General features: G+C 36.1%; 1 protein-coding gene across 5 annotated transcripts in view; it reads right to left on the minus strand.

The window, feature by feature from the left end:
* The window catches only part of Gabra3 (gamma-aminobutyric acid (GABA) A receptor, alpha 3), a 231,802-nt gene that overhangs the window by 132,828 nt on the left and 76,782 nt on the right, over positions 1-22,192 (minus strand). For all 5 annotated transcript variants that reach the window (XM_005406450.2, XM_005406448.1, XM_005406449.2 and 2 more), the window contains exon 2: positions 2,178-2,350. In XM_005406450.2, coding sequence (XP_005406507.1) covers positions 2,178-2,317 — 140 coding nt within the window. In that variant the 5' untranslated portion in view covers positions 2,318-2,350. The remainder of the gene's footprint in view (positions 1-2,177; positions 2,351-22,192) is intronic.

Raw genomic sequence — 22,192 nt, forward strand, 5'->3', positions numbered from 1 at the left:
TCTCAGAAGAACTACCGATGGCCAATAAGTACATGAAAAAATGTTCAACATCTCTGGCCACCAGACAAATGCAAATTAGAAGCATATTGAGATACCATCTCACCCCAGAATGAATGACTGTCATCAAAATATCAAGTAATAGCAACTGCTGGCAAGGCTGTGGGGAAAATAGAAGCCTTTTGCACTGTTGGTGGGAGTGTAAACTAGTACAGCCACAATGGAAATCAGAGCAGAGATCCTCAAAAGGCTAAAACTCAAAATTCCATTTGATCCAGCTATGCCTCTTCTAGGTATCTTCTCCAAAGAGTTAAAGATATAATATTACAGGGATACATGCCTACCCACGTTTATAGCAGTACAATATAATAACTAGATCTGGGAAACAGCATATATACCCATCAACAGATGAATAGATAAACTCTGGTATTTACACACAGTGGAGTACTACTCTGCCATAAAGAAGGAGAAATCTGAGTCCTCTGTAGGAAAATGGATGCACCTTGAAACCATCATGTTAAGTGAAATAAAGTAGACATTCAAGCTTAAGTATCACATGATTTATTTTACATGAGAAGCCACGTATGTGTGTGTGTGTGTGTGTGTGTGTGTGTGTGTGTATGAGAGAGAAAGACAGCAGAATAGAAGATAGATAAATGGGAAGTAGGGAGAAGTCCAAATAGTCCTCTAAATTACCCATCCCATTGTTTCAAAAATACTTTAACCACTTACCAGTCCAATTATTTAAATACAGGATGAGCACAAATTGCATATTTTTTGTTAATGTTTGTAAGATAATACAACGGGAAATATAAAAACAGTAAGCACGAGTGTGTCTTGTGCAAACAAGAATCACTGGTTGAAATGACAGCTGCCTGAGCAAAGCTCCAGACAGTCAGTACTTAAACAAACTCACTGCCCAGTGACGCTCAGGGGGAACTGTTAAGTGGTTGATATAAATGATAATGTGGTTGAATTGTATTACTAGTTTTTCTTAGTTCACTGAAGACAGTTTTGTGCTTTTATCAGTTCTTTGTAAGACTTATACTCTGTCTATTCTCTATGACTTATACTCTGAGTAAAAATTGGCCATCTTTTTAAGATTATGATACACAGTGTATTAACTACTGTTGTTCTCTAAATATTTCACTGCAAAATTATATTTTTCATAGAAAGTGCTTTTTTATATTTTATTAATATCTACTTGGAATACATTGACATAAACAAAGGAATCCTTCCATCATGCCCTGCTTCTACAGAACTTAATTAAAACATCCAAAAGTCGTATCTCTGGGGTCAAAGAAATAATTACACTAGTAGTGCATGTGTATGTTTTATCTATGAGTCTGTCTGTTGCATTTCATGACTTTGAAAAGTGGAGGAAGGAAAAGTCAACAACACTGAATACTGGTGCATGGCACTAAAGGAATCGAATCATAAGGGCAGACAATTGTTCCCTTTAGCAGCAGAGCCCACACTGGGCATCTCACTTACAGACGTTGCCTCAGGGTCCCAGGCACGAAGTCAGATAGCTGCGGGTGGAGGAATGAGTGAGAGGCAAGCAGGGACAACAAAGGAGAGCGCTCATTCAAGAAGTACGGCTTTGAGGGGGAAGGAAAGACTTACGTATGGCAATACCTGGAGAGCAGGTTTTTAAGTTTCAGATAGGAGATTCCTAACCATGTTGAAATGCTAAATGACCAAAGCCAATTAAAAAGACAAAGTAAAGACCTAAAAGACAAGAGATAAAATTCATAGGAAAAGGCTGGTGAGAACTGCTTTTAAAATATCACTAGCTGGGCGTGGTGGCACACGCTTGTAATCCTGGCACTCAGGAGGCTGAGGCAGGAGGATCACTGTGAATTTGAGGCCAGCCTGGACTATAAGTGAGCTCAAGGCCAGCCTGACCTGCATAGTGAGACCCTGTCTCAAAAAGACAAGAACAACAACAGAAAAATGTATCACAGAAGGAATTCAAGCCTGGACTAGGAAGTAGCACGGCCTTTGACATCACTTTCTACCTGGAGAGTCTGAACTGATGTGGCTTTTCCCAAATACCGGATAATGTGTAAGTATCTCAGAGCAGGGTACGTGGGTTCATGTAGAGGAACTGCCTGATAAATATCTGACACAAGCATTTAACGCATTCACCTTCTGTTCCAACAGTTAAAGCTTCTTACCCGCCAATATCTTGCTTCACAAAGTCCCCAGGTTCTTGCCGTCTTGATTCCCCTTGGCCAGTGGCTCCAGGGAGAATAGCAATCAGGAAAAGAAGCATAAGTCTGGTCGTGTAGAAGTGACACATTTGTGTGATTATCATCTTCTTAGGCTTTAGGCAGCCACTTGGAGGTACCTGTGAGAGCCACAGTACAGGGGAAGGGTAGACGAAAGAGCAGAAGACAAAGGGAGGGAGGAGGAAGAGGTAAAAAAAATTACTAAACTCTCTTGGGATCATTCAACTTCTACAATAGCCACTTACTCATTGCTTACCTTGACAGCCCCTTTGCCCAGCTCATCAGTGCAACCAAAATTCATTCCAACATACACCTCTTCTGGATGCATGAGAATCCACCCAAAAGGGATGAGAAGACTCTAAAGAGCTCCCCGTCAGCAACCAAGAGTCTTAAGTTACAGTTCCACCTCTTTCCCTGCCTTCTAATATGGGTGAGTTGTAGAATTCCTGCCTCAGTTACCTCTTAAAATCTAAGAGCTTAAAATTGTCTCTCCTGTCTTCATGTTACCTGCCCTCGATCCTGTTTGATCTGTAGTATCACAAAGGCCTTTGTCTTGGTTAACTGGGCTGTGATGTGTAAAATTCTAGTCTATTAAAACCTAGAGTCTCTTCATAGCATTTTTTGGATTGATTTTTTTGTATTGATAGAATTAAGCAATTTTCCACAATATCAGAGTGTCTGGAATAGATACAGTTTCCTCTGAATCAGGATGAGAATGTGCTGAATGATGAGACACCATGGATCTGAAGTAACAATGTAATATTTCCTCAGTTAAGAGAAATTTGAGGGGAAAGCAAACTCCTTAAAGTAAGAATTACAACCTAAGGAAATCCAGGCCTAGAATCCTGGCACGGAAGTTCCTAAGGAGTCATCAAAATATGTCAATGTTAGTATCTGTGATTTGGAATTGCCTACATGCAAGGCTGGCTCGTTTGTGAACTCTGGCCTGGTAGAGGTTTACTCAAGACATGGAGCCAAGAAAATGGCCTATAAACTTGTATCTGCTTGCTCTTTTTTAAAATTAAGCTTATTGATACAATTTAGATATGTACAATGATCACATTCATCACAGGGAATTTGTACCTGTACATATTATACCTTGATACGTCTTTTTTCCCTCCCATACCCCTCCCCTCCCTTCCACCCCTCTTCCCCTCCTTATTTACAAAGCTTTGTTTCCAATTTATCCTTCTTTGCTATTGTTTCTTTTCCCTTCCTTCCTTTCTCCTTCCCCTTCCCTAGTTCCCCTTTCTTCTTCTTGAGCAGTGCCTTCCCACTTCACCATACCTGTACTGCTTCTTGAATTTGAAGCACGGAGCACATAAAGAGGACCTAACTCTGAGTCAATACTACTGTTTTCCAGTCATATCAATGGATTAATTTTCAGGGGGAATGTAGGGATACTGAACCATTTTTAAGGAAAGCATATCCAATAGATCAATATGTAAAACAGATACAGGCTGGATTACTATTCTGACTAGTGAAAAGATTGAGTACAAAACCCCCTTCTAAATCTATTCCCACCAAAATTAGTCACTGGTGTCTCTATTAGGCTATCTTCATGAATCTGGTTCCGGTATACAAAAAACTGTAATACTGGAGAAAATGGGCTTCCAACATGCCAACTGTCTGCGTAAGAGGTAGGCATAACTGTAATATTAGAGTTTACTATGCAGTGTAATCAATATTTGATAATTTTTGTTTCAGAAAACAGACATTTCTTAGGTTTAACCTAATATATGTGCCATGACATTCCTTATTCATGAGATTGTACAAGACTTGTTGGATGTTTTGCACAAATAAATAGGAACTGACAACTCATAAAAACATTATGTATAAGTATGAAAATATGGCATATAATCAGAAAACTCTGGAGTGTGAGCAACATTCAGAGTATAGCTAGTAATCCTTGTGAACACTTAAATACCTACAACTTCTCACAGATCCTAAGGTTGTATGATCATATGACAAGAATTGATGCTCAGATAATTAGGACACAGGAATTGGAATTGACTATTCTATGGGAACAGAGAGATGTGGTCCAGAATATAAAGTCCAAATTTTGAAAATAACCCATAGACTATAAGACGTAACCATGATGCATGCTCAGAAAACAGGAGTTCATGAGGAACGATCATGCGTAAAAGAAGACGACTATGTGGCATGAACGATACATGGTCAACTACGCTACTCCAGTACACAGTTATGGGCTCTGTTTCAATGATAGTAATGAGTAGCAAACCAACACACTGAGAATAGATGACAACGACACAAAAATAAGTGTTCATGATTTGGGAGAATAAAAATGATACACAGTATGATGTATAAGAAGACAATATCAAAACTGTATGTTCAAAAACCATTATTCAGTAAAAAATGGTCATCATATACAATAAAATATAGAAGAGGTTGGACATAATATGTACTTCTCTGGCAACCATAGCATGTGGTAAGCATATGTGTCAGAAAAATGTAGTACATGAGTCTAACAATTGGAAAACAAGAGGTTGCTGATACATACTCTTAACACAGAGTGTACGAATAAACACATGCCACCGCACTGGTGCACAACAATGTGAATATACTTAGTGCTACAGGATTATATGTTTAGAAATGTTTAAGATAGCACATTTTGCACATTTTATGTGGTTTTGTTGCCACAATTAGAAAATAATTTCTAAAAAGCATACTGCTGGAATAGGCAGCATTGAGAAGGTAGCAAATATTCACAGAATGAGTCCTATATCAGTTAATTATGCAGAGAGATGTGGCACTTTAACAGGTATTAGCACTAAATGAACACACATGTGTGCTACATGCTCAGATCACCATCAAACAAACACAGAGGACTTGGGGAAATGGTACACAAAATATCTGCTATGACAAACTTGATAACAGTCCACGTGACTGTGGTGTGTAAACTGAAACTATGACAGTGGACCATGATCAGGTATTCACATAGCTGGAGAGAACCATAGTATATGCTTAGACAACCATGATGCATATGAAGAGGTATTTGGTGTATCTCTCCTTAACCATGACAGTGCACAGAAATATGTGTATCCTGGTAACCATAATATGCTGTAGTTTTGGAACAGTTGGCTATGCTATGGGAGCAGACAGGAATAGGAATGGAAGTAGGAACAGATCACGGTACATGAGTAGGTAAGCATGGTCAAAATTTTCTCACTAGAGCAGAAATGTAACAAGTCGCTGAAAATGGCCATAATGAAGAGCTGATGCCCTTGGGATAATAATTATTATGATGAATAAATAACCTAAAATATATGAACACACAAATATCATACACACATCCATGGTGAATAAATTGAAAATTACAATAAAGGAATATCATCTAATAATTGGAATACTGAGCTCTGATACATGAGAAGACAGTTAAATTCATATTTGCTTTAAAATTGATGTGAAGAGGCCAAACCACATTGTAAAAGAACCAAGTGTATGTTTATATCAGTACAGAGCATGGAAAAACACCAAAGTCATATGAGCTTCCAGCTCACCACAGCATATGCTTGTGGTAAGAGCAAAGTGGCTAGGAAACTGGAGACAACCCTTGTGCAGGCTTAGATAGTCGCGGTGGAAAATACCATCTATAAAGCTGATGAATTGCAAGTTAGTGCTTCCATTCCAGACCGCCTCTGGAACTGGTATCTCTATCTGTTCTCCAGGGAAGTACTCATATCGGAAGCCTACGTGTGAACACATAGGTTAGACCTAGCATGTTCAAATCTGAGGTCCACATATTCACACCCCCTACATTCATAGATCCTGCAACCTTTCCCATGCTGAGTAGTAGTAGCTCCATCCTTCCACTGGTTCAAGTGAAGACTTTGATGTCACTCTTTTACTTTCAAAGCCCACGCTGAATCTATAAGCAAATCCCATTGATATTCCTTTCAAAAGAAAACATATTCACAATGAAAGCACAGCTCATCACCACCTCTGGTACAGCGTGGCCCATCATCTCAGCAGGATGATTGCAAAAGCAACCCAAGAGGTCTGGCTGCCTCTGCCTTTTCTCTCCCCTACAATCTGTTCTCCATATAGCAGCCAGAGGGAACTTTTCAATTGTTAAATCAGTCGAGCCTCTTTTCTGCTGAAAATCCTCTAATTTCTTCCCAATTCAGCAGCTTCCAATGATCCACAAGGCCCTAGAAGATCTAATGCTCAAATAGCTGAAGAACATTATCTTCAACTCCCCTCTGCTCTCACATACTCCACCTCAGCAACTGCGCCCTCCTGGCTGCTCACTGAGTACTTCAGGCATGCTCCTGTCCCAGGGTATCTGCTCTTTCTGTGGCCTCTACCTGGAATTTTCTCCATCCAATTTTCAAATAGTTTGTTCCCTTGTTTTCTTCAGATTTTTATTCAAATAGCACCTTAGCATTGTGATTTTCCCTAGTTCACCCTATCTAAAATGTCAACTTTTCTCAACATCCCCAATACATTTCTATGGAGTTGCTTGCTGTTTTTTTCCTTTGCACTTCTCATGTACATTTTATATATCTCTGTTATTCTCCATCTCCTGAATAAAATATAAATTCAAGAAGAATAAAGGGTTTTGCTTGTTTTATTCTGAGATATAGGGTTATCCCTTGGTGTCCATGAGGGATGGCTTCCAAGACCCCTGCAGATACCAAAATCCATGTATGTTCAAGTCTCTTACATAAAATGGGCTGTGTTTGTATGGAACCTATGCATACTCTCAGAGATACATATATATATATATACACACACACATATATATGCATGTATACATATACATATACTTCAGTTCACAAACACTTCTCTTCAAGAACAACTCATTTGGCAAACACAAATGTTCAGCAAAATTTCAGTTCTGTTTGCTAACTCTGCATCCGGTAACAAACACGACCATAGCCATCTTCTCTGCTCGAACATGAATGCTGCCATCTTCTCCAGAATCGTGGAACAAATTAAGTTCATGACTGTACTTTAAATGATCTCTGGCTTACTTATAATACCTAATACAAAGTAAATGCTATGCCAATAGTTGTATTGTTTTGAGAGTAATAGCCAGAGAAAATGTTCTCTATATATCCAGTAGAGATGTCAGTTTCAAAAATACTTTCAGTTGGTGGTTGGTTGAATCTGTGGATGCAGAACTTGCAGATATGAAGGGCTGACTGGGTGCCAAATGCAAATAATAGTGTCTGACAAACATGTGCATTTTAAAAATAACAAATGACTGAGTAGTGCCATCCTGACAAAGGCATGTCCTTAAATGAAGTAAGATAATATAAAGGATAGGGTATAGGATGCACTTTGGAACCTGCCAGACAAAAAGGCTACTACGCACTACCAAAAACTCACCATGTTAGGCATTAAGTGCCTCCTTCTCCATTAAACAGTGGAGATAATGATACAAGGACAGCAACAATTAAATGAAAAGAACATGTGAAATGCTTAGCGAAAGACCTGCTACCAGGATGTGTCTACGGCTATATCCTGTCTACGTACAAATTCACCTCATCATAAATATTTGGACACCTGCTATGTACAAGACAATGAACAAAAGAACTGAAAAGGGAATCAGGGAAGAAAGAGGGGCAAAGTGGACTGATGACTTATCTCCCACAGCTCAAATCCACCTACTAACCAATCCGCATACACACCTTGGTTGTTCTCATTCTAGACTAGTGCTCCAATTTATCAGCTTATTCTGTTGACCTCAGAACAGATTCAGATTCTGACCATTTCCCACCTCCTTTACTGACCCCGACCTAGTCCAGGCTGCTGCCTCCCCCACCCACAATAAATGTCTGCTCTGGTTTGAGTATGATTTTTCCTCACCAAACCGAGTGTTGAGGCTTAGTGCCCAGTGTGAATGTTTTAGGAGGTAGAATTTAGTGGGAAATGTTTAGAATATGGGGGTAGAGCCCTTATAAATGGACTGTCTTTCTCTCTGAATTTTCACTCACAAGACTGGTTTAGTTGCCAAGAAAGTGTGTCATTACAAAGCAAATCTACCGCCTGCTTTCTTCGGAACACACTTGTTTGCCTTCTGCTTTCCACTACCAGTTTAACAGCATGAGGTCTTCATCAGAAGCTGAACAGATGCCAATTCCAAGCTCTCAGACTTTGCAGGCTACAGAACTTTAAGCCATAATAAGCCTTTTTCCTTAATAGATTACCCAATCTCAGGTGTTCTATTTTAACAACAGAAAATAGACTAAGACAGTGATCTAACTTACCTCTCTGCTTGTACTTTTGCTCTTTTATGTTCTTCTCTCTGCACAGTAGCTACAATAAGATTTTGTAAAAATGTAAGTCAGGTTTATTCCCCTTGTTCAAACTTTCCCATTGAATTGTCACTGGACCCAAAGTAGTTGCCATGTTGTTAAGAATCTACTTGAGTTTTTCTGTCTTTTATTGATATATGCTAGTAGTCTCTTTGTCTGGCAGGTTCCAGTGTGCATTCTCCACCTTATCCTTTATATTATCTTACTTCATGTAGGGATATGTCTTTGTCAGGATGGCATCTATTCAGTTATCTGTTATTTAAAGTATGCCCATACTTGTCAGATGCTGTTCTGTGCATTGGGAACACAGTCAACCCTCCATATCTGCAAGTCTCTATTCTATTCTTTATTTATGAGTATTCATATAAAAGAAACCATGTGAAATTCTACTTCCTGTATCTGACTTATTTTGCTTAACATGATGGTCTCAAGCTCCATCTACTTTACTACAAATGGTTCAGATTTGATCACTAGCGCCTTCTGAAACCTCGGCTCTTTCTCCTTCACTCATTCCGGGCCACAGTTTGTGTCATACTTATCTTAGGGACGTGGTCTTCCATCTGCTGTCAGCAATGCTCTTCCTCCATATATTAGTTTGGCTCACTTTCCTTAGGATTCTTGTCCTGTGTCACCACTTCAATAAACCTCCCCTGATCCCTCTAATCTAAAACTGCATACTCCTGCCCTTTATTGTTCTATCCCTTTGCCCAGTTTCATTTCACCTGCACGATATATCACAGCCTAAAATTACAGTATACATTTATTTGTTCTCCTGGTACTGCAAGGACTTCATTGCCCTCTCTGGGACATACAACAGTCCTGGCACATTGTAGAGACCCCAAAAAATAGTTGCTAGAGAAAAAAGAGTGAATGTTTTCTTGACTTCATCCTTGCACAGCGCTGGGCATCCTTTCTTTCTTTTTTTTTTTTTTTTTTTTTTTTGGTTTTTCTCCGGTACCAGGAACCAAACTCATGACCTTGCGCCTGCCAGGCAGGCGCTTTTGCCACTGAGCTAAATCCCCAGCCCCATCCTTTCTTTTTGAGAAATGTGTCCTCAAGACTATCTTTCCCTTCTAAACCTTCTCCCCATGCTCTTTAAATCTTTTATTTTATTGAAAACAAAACCTCATATACTCTCACCTTCTTAACAGAAAACCCTCCCTATCTCTTTGTTTTCCTGGGAGGTATAGCATGTGCGTACTCTTCTAAATTATGCAACTGAGACACAAGAACAAAATTATCTTACTTCTCCCACGCCACTTCAAAACATTCCCCCTGTGCGGATGTGCACACCCTCCTCATTTGAGGTTTGTACCAACAAGCTGTATCACCCTGTTCCTTCATTAACCTTACATCAACATCCCTGTAGGCCCCAGTCATTGATTCAAAAATACTGCTCACCTTACACTTTTCATGTTCTCCAAACGTTCGCAGTACTGCACCATCTGTGTAGATAATGCACCTACCATAGCTATTTGACCTGAACAGTCTTTAACTTTCTATTCCATTCTGGGTCAGCAATCTAAGCCCATAGCCACAGCCTGTAACATATACAAAATTGTTCGCACATCCAAAAAAGTTTGTCATGCTATGACTTATTGTTTGTTTTCCAGTTTTTAAACCTACGCTGTTACTCCACTTGCTCTTTGAAATTAGTTTTCTTTCTCTTTTAGAGATTTAGTTTTTTAGCATATTCATCCTTCCATTGTTTCGCAGGCTTTTGGGCTTTCTTAGTATTATTTACAATCAAGTTTCTATCATCTTAAAAAAATCTCAATATGCTGTTCTCTATTTGCTAGCCTCTTTCCTTTCCCTGTCAACCAAGCTTTTTGAACTAGTGATTTGGAAAGTGCTCACTCCACCACATTCACCTTCTATTTATTCTTTTGTCAGCTATCTTCTGCCTTCTTCGGTGACTGTTTCATTAAAACTATCACATCAGTAATCACCAATAATACAGGCATAAAGAATATAACCCATGCTTTAGAGAGCCTGCTGAGATTTAACTTTTTTACTTTGCTAGTTTTAAAAGAATTTTTCATAGCGCTGATCACAAACTTTTCCACTGAAATTATTTGACTTTTACATTATCAACCTACTTATGCCACACCTGTGTTCCTCTGTTCAGTTCTATTCAATCCATTTTGTGAATTTTTACATGACTAGCGCTAATTTTGGAGCCCCCTCATTCTGAATTAATACATTTCCTATATATCTCTTCTCAATTTCTCATTAAAAAGAATAAGTAACAGCAGAAAACACTGAAAGCATGGATGTTCTATTTTGAAGGGTAATAGAAAAAAGCAAACCTCCAATATCTGAAAGGGAATTTTATTACATACACCACCATGAAGGCTGGATTAAGATGAACACTCTTGGTCCATGCAATCATATTCCTTCCCGTGAAACAGAACATAATGTCCAAAAGCCTGTTAGAAAAATATAAACCGATGCCACATAAATAATATAACTTCGACACATAGGAGCTAGACTAGCCAAAAATACATGTGGTCTTTCTCCACCATGATATATTTTATACCACACTGTTCCTTGAGGTATGTACAGGTACAGATGATACATTTACCCATTCTCGCTATGAGCAGTGACTCATAAAACGTTCTGTTCTCAGTGACAGTACTGCAATGTAAACAAGGTAGAAATTTAGAAATGAAACATAAATGAAAGAAATCGGATGTTGAGAAAAATTGATACAATGCTCATTATACATTTAAGCTAAGAAAAGACAGATGTAAATGTCAAAATTAATGCGGCTGAATAAACAGAAATTGAAATTTAATTTCAAAAGCATATAATAATGCTTCTTTTCAAGCACTGTCCAAAGAAGAATTAAGGTGGCAAAATTGTAAAGCAAAAAATTCATTTTTGGAGGAAAGCAGAATGAACCTAAAGCTACATAGATATATTATTAACCTAGTATCATTTTCAATGTTCCTACGATTAAACAAGACAGAAAAAAAACTCAATAAAATAAGAAAAAACTTTATGGAAAGTAAGAAAAAAATATAATTACAACAGCAAGTTGTCATTCTGATAATCTCACAGGGCGAGAAGGGTATACAGCAAAGGCTACGCTTCACAGTGGAAAAGTGACAGAACACACATGCATACATGCATGCACACATACACTCTTTCATGCTGCTCAGATGCCCCAAGAGCTACAATTCTGTTTATCACTGTACTGGAAGCCAGCCTGTTTTTCTCCTCCACAGGAGCCTCTTGCAGCGTTACCTTAGTTCAAGCAGAGCATAGAGAAATGAAGAGAGAAAACTAGACAGAAAGATAACTCCAAAAGTTTTCAAATCACAAACAGGCCTCTCTCTCTCAAGTCTGCAACCCAAATTCACATTGTTTGGTCCAGGAAATCTCAAGTCTTGTCTTTAATTTAAAGTAGCTGCAAAATGCTCCTTGGGTGACCTGGAGAAGTAAATATAAATCATCCTTTGAAGGTGACATCTTTATATGTCTTTGGGGAAGCCTATCAATAACTTCTCAGAAGCACTGATTAGTCCTCCATGATAATAATACACAAGGAACCTGTACTATGAGAAGAATACAACAGAAACAACTAGAGCTGAAACCAAATTCCACATACTTCAGTAAATGAATTTATCATATGCAGGGCATGAAAAATTTACGACTACCACAAAAAAGGTTACAATATTTGCAGAATGGGCCAGGAATATAGCTCAGTGGCACAGCTCCTACCTGGCAAGCACAAAGTCTTGAGTTCGATTCCCAGTACCAAAAAAAATTGCAGAAAATAAGACATTACAAGCAATAAACTAGAAGACTTTAAAAAAATATCAATTCTAAGGATAAAAAGACGTTGAAAAGTAAAGTGCATGTATAACATACACTAAATGTAAACAGAAAAGGATTGTACATCTTCTACAGTAGAAGAGGAGAAAACTTCATTGATTGCAAAATCATCAGTCTAAGTAAGGAAGAAATAAAAGAAAAACTAACACAAAATAGGCTAACTAGAAAGCATTAAAGATAATACTTTCAAGGCTTTACATATCAGCAAAAATTTTACATATAAATGAACTAAAAGCTCAGCTCAAATAAAAAGGTTCTGACTTGACTAAAAATAGTAAAAACTAAATAAATTTCATGCTGTTTAAAATGTCATATATGAAACAAGGAAGCAAAAATTTTGAAACTTAAAAATTTATATAAATGATATATTAGCCCCAAATCATTTTAGTATCAAGAAATGAAAGCTTTTATGTGAATGATTTTACTAGAAATAAAGAAGAAAACTCCATTTGATAAAAGGTTCAAATTACAAAAATATGTAGCAAATTTCTATTTAACTAATAGCATCAAAATACATTTTAAAAATTGGAAAAACTACACAGAAACACAGACATAATTCTCATCATAATGGAAGACTTTACCACAGCTCTTCCAGAAATAAACAGATGAGGCGGATTAAAGAAATGAAGACATAGATGGAAGAGCTGAACAAGGTGAATAACAAACCTAACTTACTGGAAATGCAAAAGATGATGGAAAGCTACAGTGAACACATAATATTTTTAAATTATGTATTATAGTAAAAGACACATTGCCTTCACGTCTTTATAAAATATGATAAAAGATATGGTGAATGATGCTCTGACCGTTGTCTAACGGAAAGGCAGGTTCATAAAAACACTATGATATGACTTTATCTACCTTAGTCACTCGATCCGGCACCATGTGACTTCTGGCTCTTCCCTAAAATCAAAACGACCATGAAACGTCAGAGATTTGGGTCGATTCAGGCCGTCAAAGCAGCCCTGAAAGACTAGAGAAAATTAGGAAAGAAGACTTCCAGGAATGCTTCAGAAAAGGCCAACAATGATGGTGTAAGTGTGTTCAAAATGATGAAGAGCATTGTGACGGGGGTTATTAGCAATGTGCCTTTTACTGTGATTTTTTTTTAATTTAAACACATTGTATTTTTATCGCACCCTGTATATAGAATGCTGCACCCTCTGATGGCAAAATTTATCCGCTTTTAATCTCACTAGATATATTTTAAAAACGGGGAAATTATATATGTATGTATATAAAGGATAGCTAACATAGTTGTACTGCTGACTTCTACCGCTTTACTGAAAGGAACAGTTAATGATTACTTATTTGATCAATCTTGTATGTCTCCATTTGTTTTCCTGAGAAACCACTTTGAAGATATCTATATGTAGATCAACAACCATTGTTAAGTAAATCAACAACCATTGGTAATTTCCTACCGTTTTGTCTGTAACATTGTATTGTTTGTATTGTTCTTACGCTATTTTGTAAATGGATGTCTGCTTGGTAATATGTTTTCTTTCCTTTATTTTTAAAATAAATTGACTATAACTAAAAAAAATAAAAAACTCACAATGTTACAAAGCCATTCAAAACAAATTTCAAATTATTGAAGTCATAGGCTATCTTATACATCATAGCCAAGTTAAATTTACCCCATATATTCAGGGTTAGTTGAACATTCAAATATCAACACAATTTATACACATCAATATATTTAAAGAGAAAGATATTATTATCATATTGTTTTAAGTTAGAATGGCAGGGAATGCCTTTAATCTGATGAAGTGCAGCTAAAAACCAACAATACTGCAATATGTAGAGTCTAAAATATTTTAAATCATAGTGGTAGAAAATAGAATGATAGTTCTATTGAATGATAGAGTGGGGGAGGAAATTGTTGATCAAAGAGTAGAGTGATAGTCAATGTAATGCTTGTATATTTCAACATATAACCAATAACAGTGTATTGCATTTATCAAAATAACTAAAGGAGTACATTTCCAATGTACCACTATAGAAATGTTGGGTAAGCAAGGTTTAAAAGATCATTTTTAACTCCCTGTCTCTCTTTCCCTCTCTCTCCCGCTCTCTGTCTCTCTGTATATATATATAGATAGATAGATAGATAGATAGATAGATAGATACAGATATAGATATATATTAGATAATAGTATGTTGCTAATAATTGATATATATATCAATTTAAAATAATGTTAACAGAAAAGGAGTTTAACACAAGTATTGATACCTGATAGACACTGTCCTTTCACCTTATTCATCTTGGCTAGTTCAAGAGGCTATTCTGGGCACTTTACATCTCCATATAAATTTTAGAATTAACTTGTCTGGTCTTACTATTCAATCAATCAGGAAGTTATAAAAAAAGATTCAATCAATCAAGAAATAAATGTAGCAGTATTGTTATCTTTATAATATTGTGATTGAAGTTATACTTGTGCAATCACTTAGGTCTTTATTGTTTCTAGTGAAGTTTTACACTTTTGTCCTCCAGAGATTCTGCATAACATTTTTAGAGATTTTGATCATTTAATTTTATACTATTATGTATGAAATTTTTATCTACAATATCATTTATTTATAGGTATCAATTTTACATCTAGCTATCTTGATAAAATCTTGTAAATTCTAATAACTTATAAATTGTTTACTTAGGATTTTCTATATATGCATTTAGTTTGTATAGGGCAACGAAAACTGTATTTCCTCCAGGCTTTGTCTCTTTTCTTACATTTTTACACTACTAATGGTGACTGTCAATAAAAAGTAGAACAGCAATTTCATGAAGCTTCTGATCGCAGAAGGACATTATTGGACTGTACACATAAGTGAGATTTTGCAGGGGAGTACCTGGGTCGGATGGAATTTTTAGTCTTAGTGGGGTTTCTTTGATCTCTTTTGAGACAGAGCTTCACTGTGTAAGTCAGGCTAGCATTGAGCTCACTACGGAGCCCAGGCTGCCCTCAAACTCGCAGTGATCCTCCTGACTCAGCCTCACAAGTGCTAGGATTACAGGTGTACATCACCATGCCTGATGTATTCCTATTTCTTGAGGCGTCTCTATACTGTTTTCCATAATAGCTGTACCAATTTATAATCCCACCAATGTTACACAAGAATTTCTATTTCTATTTCTGACTGTGGTTTTGAGTAACAGTTCCCTGTTGATAAATGATTCTGAGCATCTCTTCATGTCTGTTGTCCATTTTTATGTCTTCTTTTCAGAAATATCATTGAGGTCCTTTGTCTATCTTTTTAATTGGGTTATTTATTTTCTTGCTATTGAGTTGCTTGTGTTCATTACATATTGTGGATTTTAACAACTTACTAGATGGATGCTTTCAAATATTTTATCCTATTCTACAAGTTGTCTTTTAAATTTGCTGTTTCTTTTGCTGTGAAAAGGCTTTATAGTTTGATGAAATATCATTTCTTTATTTTTTCTTTTGCCGCCTGTGTTTTTGTGGTCATATCCAAAAAATTATTGCACAGATCGATGTCTCAGAGCTTTGTCCATATGTTTTTGGTAGTAGTTTTACAGTTTTTGGTCTTATTTCTCGTCTCAAATCCATTTTGTGTTGACTTTTTACATAGTATGTGAGATAAGGGTCCATTTATGCTTTTGCATGTGGATATAGCTTCCCTGACACTATTAATCATTTATCAAAATGCTGTTACTTCCGTGATGCATGTTCTTGTCACTGTTGTTAAAAATGAACTGATTGTAAATGCGTGGGTTTATTTCTGGATTTCTCTCTCGTTCTATTAGCATGCCAGTAAACTGCTTTACAATATGTTTTGAAATTAAGTAGCATGGTGCTTCCAGATTTGTTCACTTTGTTCAAAACATTCTGGCTATTTGGGGTCTCTGTGGTTCCATCTGAATTTTTAGGATTCTTTTTATATTACTCTGACACCAAAGTCAGGCAAAGACACTACAAGAAAAGAAAATTACAGGCCAATAACCTTGATGAAAATACATGCAAAATCCCTCAACAAACAATTACCAAACCAAACTCAAACATTAAAAAGTTCATTTGTTGTGATCAAGTGGGGTTCATCTTTGGGATATAAAAATGGTTCAACATAAAGCAAATCAATAAATATGATACATTACATTAGCAAAAGGAGCAGTAAAACTACTGGGGTCATCTCAATATGTTTGGAAAAATATTTGAAAAATTCAACATGATTTAAAATAATTAAAACTCAGGGTTGGGGATAGAGCTCAGAGGAACAAGCACCTATCTGGCAAGCACAAGGTCCTGAGTTCAATTCCCAGTACCAAAAAAAGAGAAACCTCTCAGGATGTTAGGTATGGAAGAGTGGTACTTCAACATAATAATGGCATATATGACATATCAGTAGCTAACATCACTCACAATGATGAAAATTTGAAGGCTTTTTCACTCTAAAATCAGGAACAAGACAAGGATATCCACTATCACCACTCTTATTTAACATAGCTCTGGAAGCCTTACCAGAGCAATTAGGAAAGAGAAAAATGTAAAAGGAATAAGGATAGGGAAGGAAGAAGGTAAATCATCATTATTTGCAGGAGACATGATATTCTACATAAAAGATCCCCAAAACTCCACCAAAAGCCTTGTAGATTTAATAACCAAATTCAGTAGCATAGAGGGATATAAAGTCAACCCTCCAAAATCAATAGCATACCTGTACACAAACAACAAACTCATTGAGAGAGAATTTAAGGAAATAACACCTTTCCTAATAGCATCAAAAAATAATAAAATACTTAAGAATCAATCCAACAAAAGAAGTGAAAGATCTATACATTGAAAGTTACAATACTCTGAGAAAGGAGATTGAAGAAGGTATCAGAAAATGGAAAGATATTCCTTGCTCATGGGTAGAAATGACCAACATAATGGGAAATGGCCATACTCCCAGAATTGTCATACTAATTTAATGCAATCTCAATGCAATATTACTTGCATACCTCACATAACTAGAGCAAGCATTTCTAAAATTCATTTGAACCAGAAGAGACCTAGAATAGTGAAAACAAACCTAGGCAGCAAAGGCAAGTCATGGAACACTGGAATCTCTGACTTGAAATTCTACTATAAAGTTACTATGAGAAAAAAAAAAAAAAAAACAGCACGTACAGGCAAATAAACAGACCTGAGTATTAGTGGAACAGATTAGAAGAAATAGAAACAACTCCAAACACACTCAGCCTCCTTATTTTTGACAAAGGGGCCAAACACCTCCGCTGGAAGAAGGATAGCCTCTTCAATAAATGGGACTGGACAAACTGGCTCTCTACGTTCTGAAGATTGAAACTAGACCCATGTCCCTCACCATGCACTAAACTAAAATTGAAATGGATCAATGATCCAAACATTAAAATAGAAACATTAAATGTAGTGAAAGACATAACAGGTAGAATTCTTGAAGACATAGGTTCAGGCAAAGGTTTCATGAACAAAATCTCAACTGCACAAGAAAAATACAAAGAATGAACAACTGGGTTCTTATTTCATTAAAAAGCTTTTACACAGAAAAAGAAATTATCAACAGAGTAAAAAGACAACCCACAGAGTGGGAAAAAAATTGAGCCAGTTTTCCCTCAAGTGACTAATATCTAGAACATAGAAATAATTGAAAAAATCAGACCACCCCAAATTTAAAGACCTAATCCAAATATCAGCAACTGAGATGAATGCACACTTCTCAGAGGAAGAAATATAAATGGCAAATAAATATATGAAAAAATGTTCAACATTACTGGTCATCCAAGAGATGCAAATTAAGAAAATGCTGACATTCCACCTCACTTCAGAAACAAAGGCAATTATCAAAAAATCAACCAATAACAAATGCTAGCAGGGCTCTGGGGAAAAAGCAACCCTTCTCCACTGTTGCTAGGAACATAGACTGGTATAACCACTGTGGAAATCAGTGTGGAGATTCCTCAAAAAAGTAGAATTAGAGGTCCCATTTGACACAGCTATTCCCTGTTTGGATATATTCCTGGAAGAATTAAAAACATCATACCACAGCAATATATGCACATCCATGTTTATAGCAGCACAGTTTTTAGTAGCCAAATCTTAGAAACAACCCAAATGCCCACCAACCTAAGAATGGATAAAAAAGATGTGTTTTTTATCTATAATGGAGTACTATTCAGCCATAAAGAAGGATAAACTTGATATCTTTCAAGGTAAATAGATGCATCCTGAGAACATACTCTTAAGTGAAATAAATCCATTATGATTATTGCATGTGTAAATATTGCATTGTTTCTCTGGTGTGAGAAACCAAAAGTGTAAATAAGAACCAAAGTGTGTAATGGTTATTTTGAAATAGGAAAAAAAAATGGTTCAAAAGAAAGAGGAACTGGGGATGGGGGAAGGAAAGAAGGGAGAGGAAAAAAGCAACAATAAAAGTAAGATGAAATGGAAACAAAGCTTTGTGAATAAGGAGGGTAAGAGTGGCTGAAAGGAGGATAGGGGAATGAGGAAAAAAAGGAATCAGGATACCCCCTGTACAGGTACAAATGCCCCATGATGAACGTAATCAATATGTATACCTAAACTGTACCAATAAACTTTTTATAAAAGAGAAAGGGTGAAAGCTTTTCCCCTAATATTAAAGACAGGATGAAGATCTATGCCTATATTAGCCATTTCTTTTCAATATTCTGGAAGTCCTAATCAGAGCAATTGGGCAAGTGAAATAAATAAAAGTCATTGTGAAAAGAAAGGAGGAAGGAAAACTGTTTCTACTTGCTGGCAATGCGATCTTACACCTACAAAATTGGAAAGACTTAACAAAAAAAACCTGTTAGAACAGAGGAATAAATTCAGCAAAGTGGCAGGATATACAATCAACTTACAAAAATCAGTAGCATTATTATTTATTAATACTGAACTATCTGAAAAGGAAATTTTAAAAGCTCAATTATAGTAGTAACAGCAATACTTAGGTGGAGCCTTAGCTAAGGGCATGAAAGATGTATAATGAAAACTCTAAAACCTTGATGAAAGAAAAGTGAATAAGCACAAATAATTAGAAAGATATTCAGCATTTATGGATGTAAAGCGTGAAAATGTACATAGTGCTGAAGTGATCCCATGCACTCCTTATATAAATTTACAGCAATAGGAAAAATATACTGAATTTTAAAAATTATACTTAGAGCAGAAGGATATTGATACCAGGAAAGGGAAACAAGCAAAGGGCATAGAAGCAAAAATCAGAAACAGATACAGGTGTACGCAAATGGTGATTGATGACTGCTTACTGATTTTCAGTAAGTGGTGCTAGAAAAACTGATTATTTTCATACTGCACACAATAATTAAATTGGACCTTTACTCAAAGCATAACAAAATTTATTACATATGGTTAATAATCTAAACATGAAAGCAAAAGATAAAACCTATATAAACCTATATAAAAAAATAAAATCCATATAACAGAAGTAGGAAAGTATTTCTTAAATACATGCAAAATGCTAAGCATGAAGGAAGTGACTGTTAAAACAAGACTCATTAAAGTTTAGAGCTCCATTCTTCAAAAAAAAATTTTTGTCTGTTTTTTGAGCCAGGCTCTGGCTTTGTAGTACAGGCTGGCCTTGAACTCACTATGTAGTCCAGGGTGGCCTTGAACTCACAGTAACCCTCTTGCTTCGGCCTCCCTTGGGCTGGGATTACAGGTGTGCGCCACCACACGTGGCTCTTTTCTTCAAGTTACTCAAGAAAATTTCTTCAACAAGAAGATTGTGGCAGATGCTTTTCACACACCAAGGATATAGCTGATAAGGAAATATTATCCAAATTGTAGGAAGAATTTTTTAAGCACCATAATAAAAAGAGAAAAAAATCCAATAGTAAATTGGACCAAAATATTGAAATATCACTTCCCAAAAGAGGAACTCCAATCTGTAATTAATCACAAGAAAAGGTGTTTACCTCATTAATAATCATGACAACGAAAATTAAAGCCAAAATAAGTTCTCAGGACGTACTCATTGACTCACAAACTTTTTAAAGTGTCAAAGCATCAGGGTTGGCAAGGACGTGCAGCAACTGCAATCTGTTGCACTGCTGGCAGGGTTATAGAACGTGCAACTTCTTTAGACAACAATTCGGCCTTCAGCTATAAAGTTCACACTCATAATCATGACCTCAACTACTTCCACAGCTAGACATAACTTCAACAAACGTATGAACCAATACACTTCATTAATTGTGCAAGAATATTCATATAATCACTCTTCTTCAAAACTGAAAACATGTACTAGTAAAAGTTTAAAAGTAAAATTAGTTAACTGAAAAAAAAGATGGAAGCAGCCTGAATGCACTTCTTAAAATAGAATGGGTAGTTGTGGTATATTCGTACAATGGAATACTATACAACAGTGCAATAGTATTGGGTACAATAGCCTGTGATAACTTGGACTTGTTTCACAAATATAATGTTAAGCAAACAAGACACAAAACTTACAGTAGGGTTCCATTCATATAAAATTTAAAGCAATAAAAGTAAAGTACATTTGATTATACATATAATACAGATATTTTTTAAAAATAAGTCAGACACATGACAGTTATTCCTTTCAGTGGGAAAAGAAAGAGTTGAGATCAGAAATTGGTTTATTACAGGCTTCAGAAATAACCACAATTTCATAGACCTTGACCTAAATAGTGATTGTACAGATGTTCACTTTATCATTATTGCTAAAGTGCATATCATTATATGATGTCTATATATGTGATGTCTATATATGTGTATATTTTAAAATTAAAATACAAAAAATAATTCCTATAAATATCAAATGCTAAAAATTTAAGATTTTTGATCATGTCAACATACTTCATTAAAAGCTTAGTCTTAAGATAGATTAAAAAATGCAAATGAAACCAAAAAACATCACACCTACCAAATGAACAAATGCTTTTATTTAAAAAGTTGTAGATGATTCTGTTGGAGATATGACAAAGCAAGAACTTTCTCATAGATACATAAGTAGGTAGATAGATACGTATGCTAATAAGTATATAAATCTATGCAACCATTCTTTTGGTTTTTCTCCAGTACCAGGAACCGAACTCACGACCTTGCGCTTGCCAGACAGGCGCTTTTGCCGCTGAGCTAAATCCCCAGCCCCAATCTATGCAACCATTCTTGAAAACAATATGGCAGCATGAATTAAAAAGTCTAAAAAATTTCTTCTCTGAATCAGAAGCTGTACCTCTAAGAATCTATCTCAAAGAGAAAAATTCAAACACACAAAAAAAAATCATGGCTCCTCATCACAAAACATTATATTAGTAAAACTTTAATTTAAATCTGCATATTGAGAGAATGGTTAAATAAATACTGATCATTAAAGCATCTGAATATTATACAGGTTAAAGTTCCATTTTGAAGCTTTTTTCATATGGGAAATGTTCATGACATATTCACATACATGCAAATTAGGTAATATAACCCAAGGTGACTGAGACTTGCCTAAGGTCATAATACTTGCAAAACCAGAGAATGGAATTGAGCCCAAAAATTCTCAAAAGAATGGCTGTGGCACAGAAGCATATAATGAAAACAATTGCCAATCTGATCATGCTGCATTGGCCATAGAAGGTAGCCACCATGTATAACTCGACATGACAAAAGCTTTTTCATGAAACTACATCAAACAGTATTCTGTGATGATGGTCAAGAACCGTGTATTGTCATCTTGCATATGTTTATGTGATTTTACGATGTGTAGTTTGACAAGCATTGTGTATAAGAAGGTATCAATATTCCAAGAGCACTCGGACAGGTTGCATATTGAAATGGCAGTAGTAAATGA

Source organism: Chinchilla lanigera, unplaced genomic scaffold, assembly GCF_000276665.1.
Source record: "Chinchilla lanigera isolate Chin_1 unplaced genomic scaffold, ChiLan1.0 scaffold00097, whole genome shotgun sequence".
Lineage (NCBI taxonomy): Eukaryota > Metazoa > Chordata > Mammalia > Rodentia > Chinchillidae > Chinchilla > Chinchilla lanigera.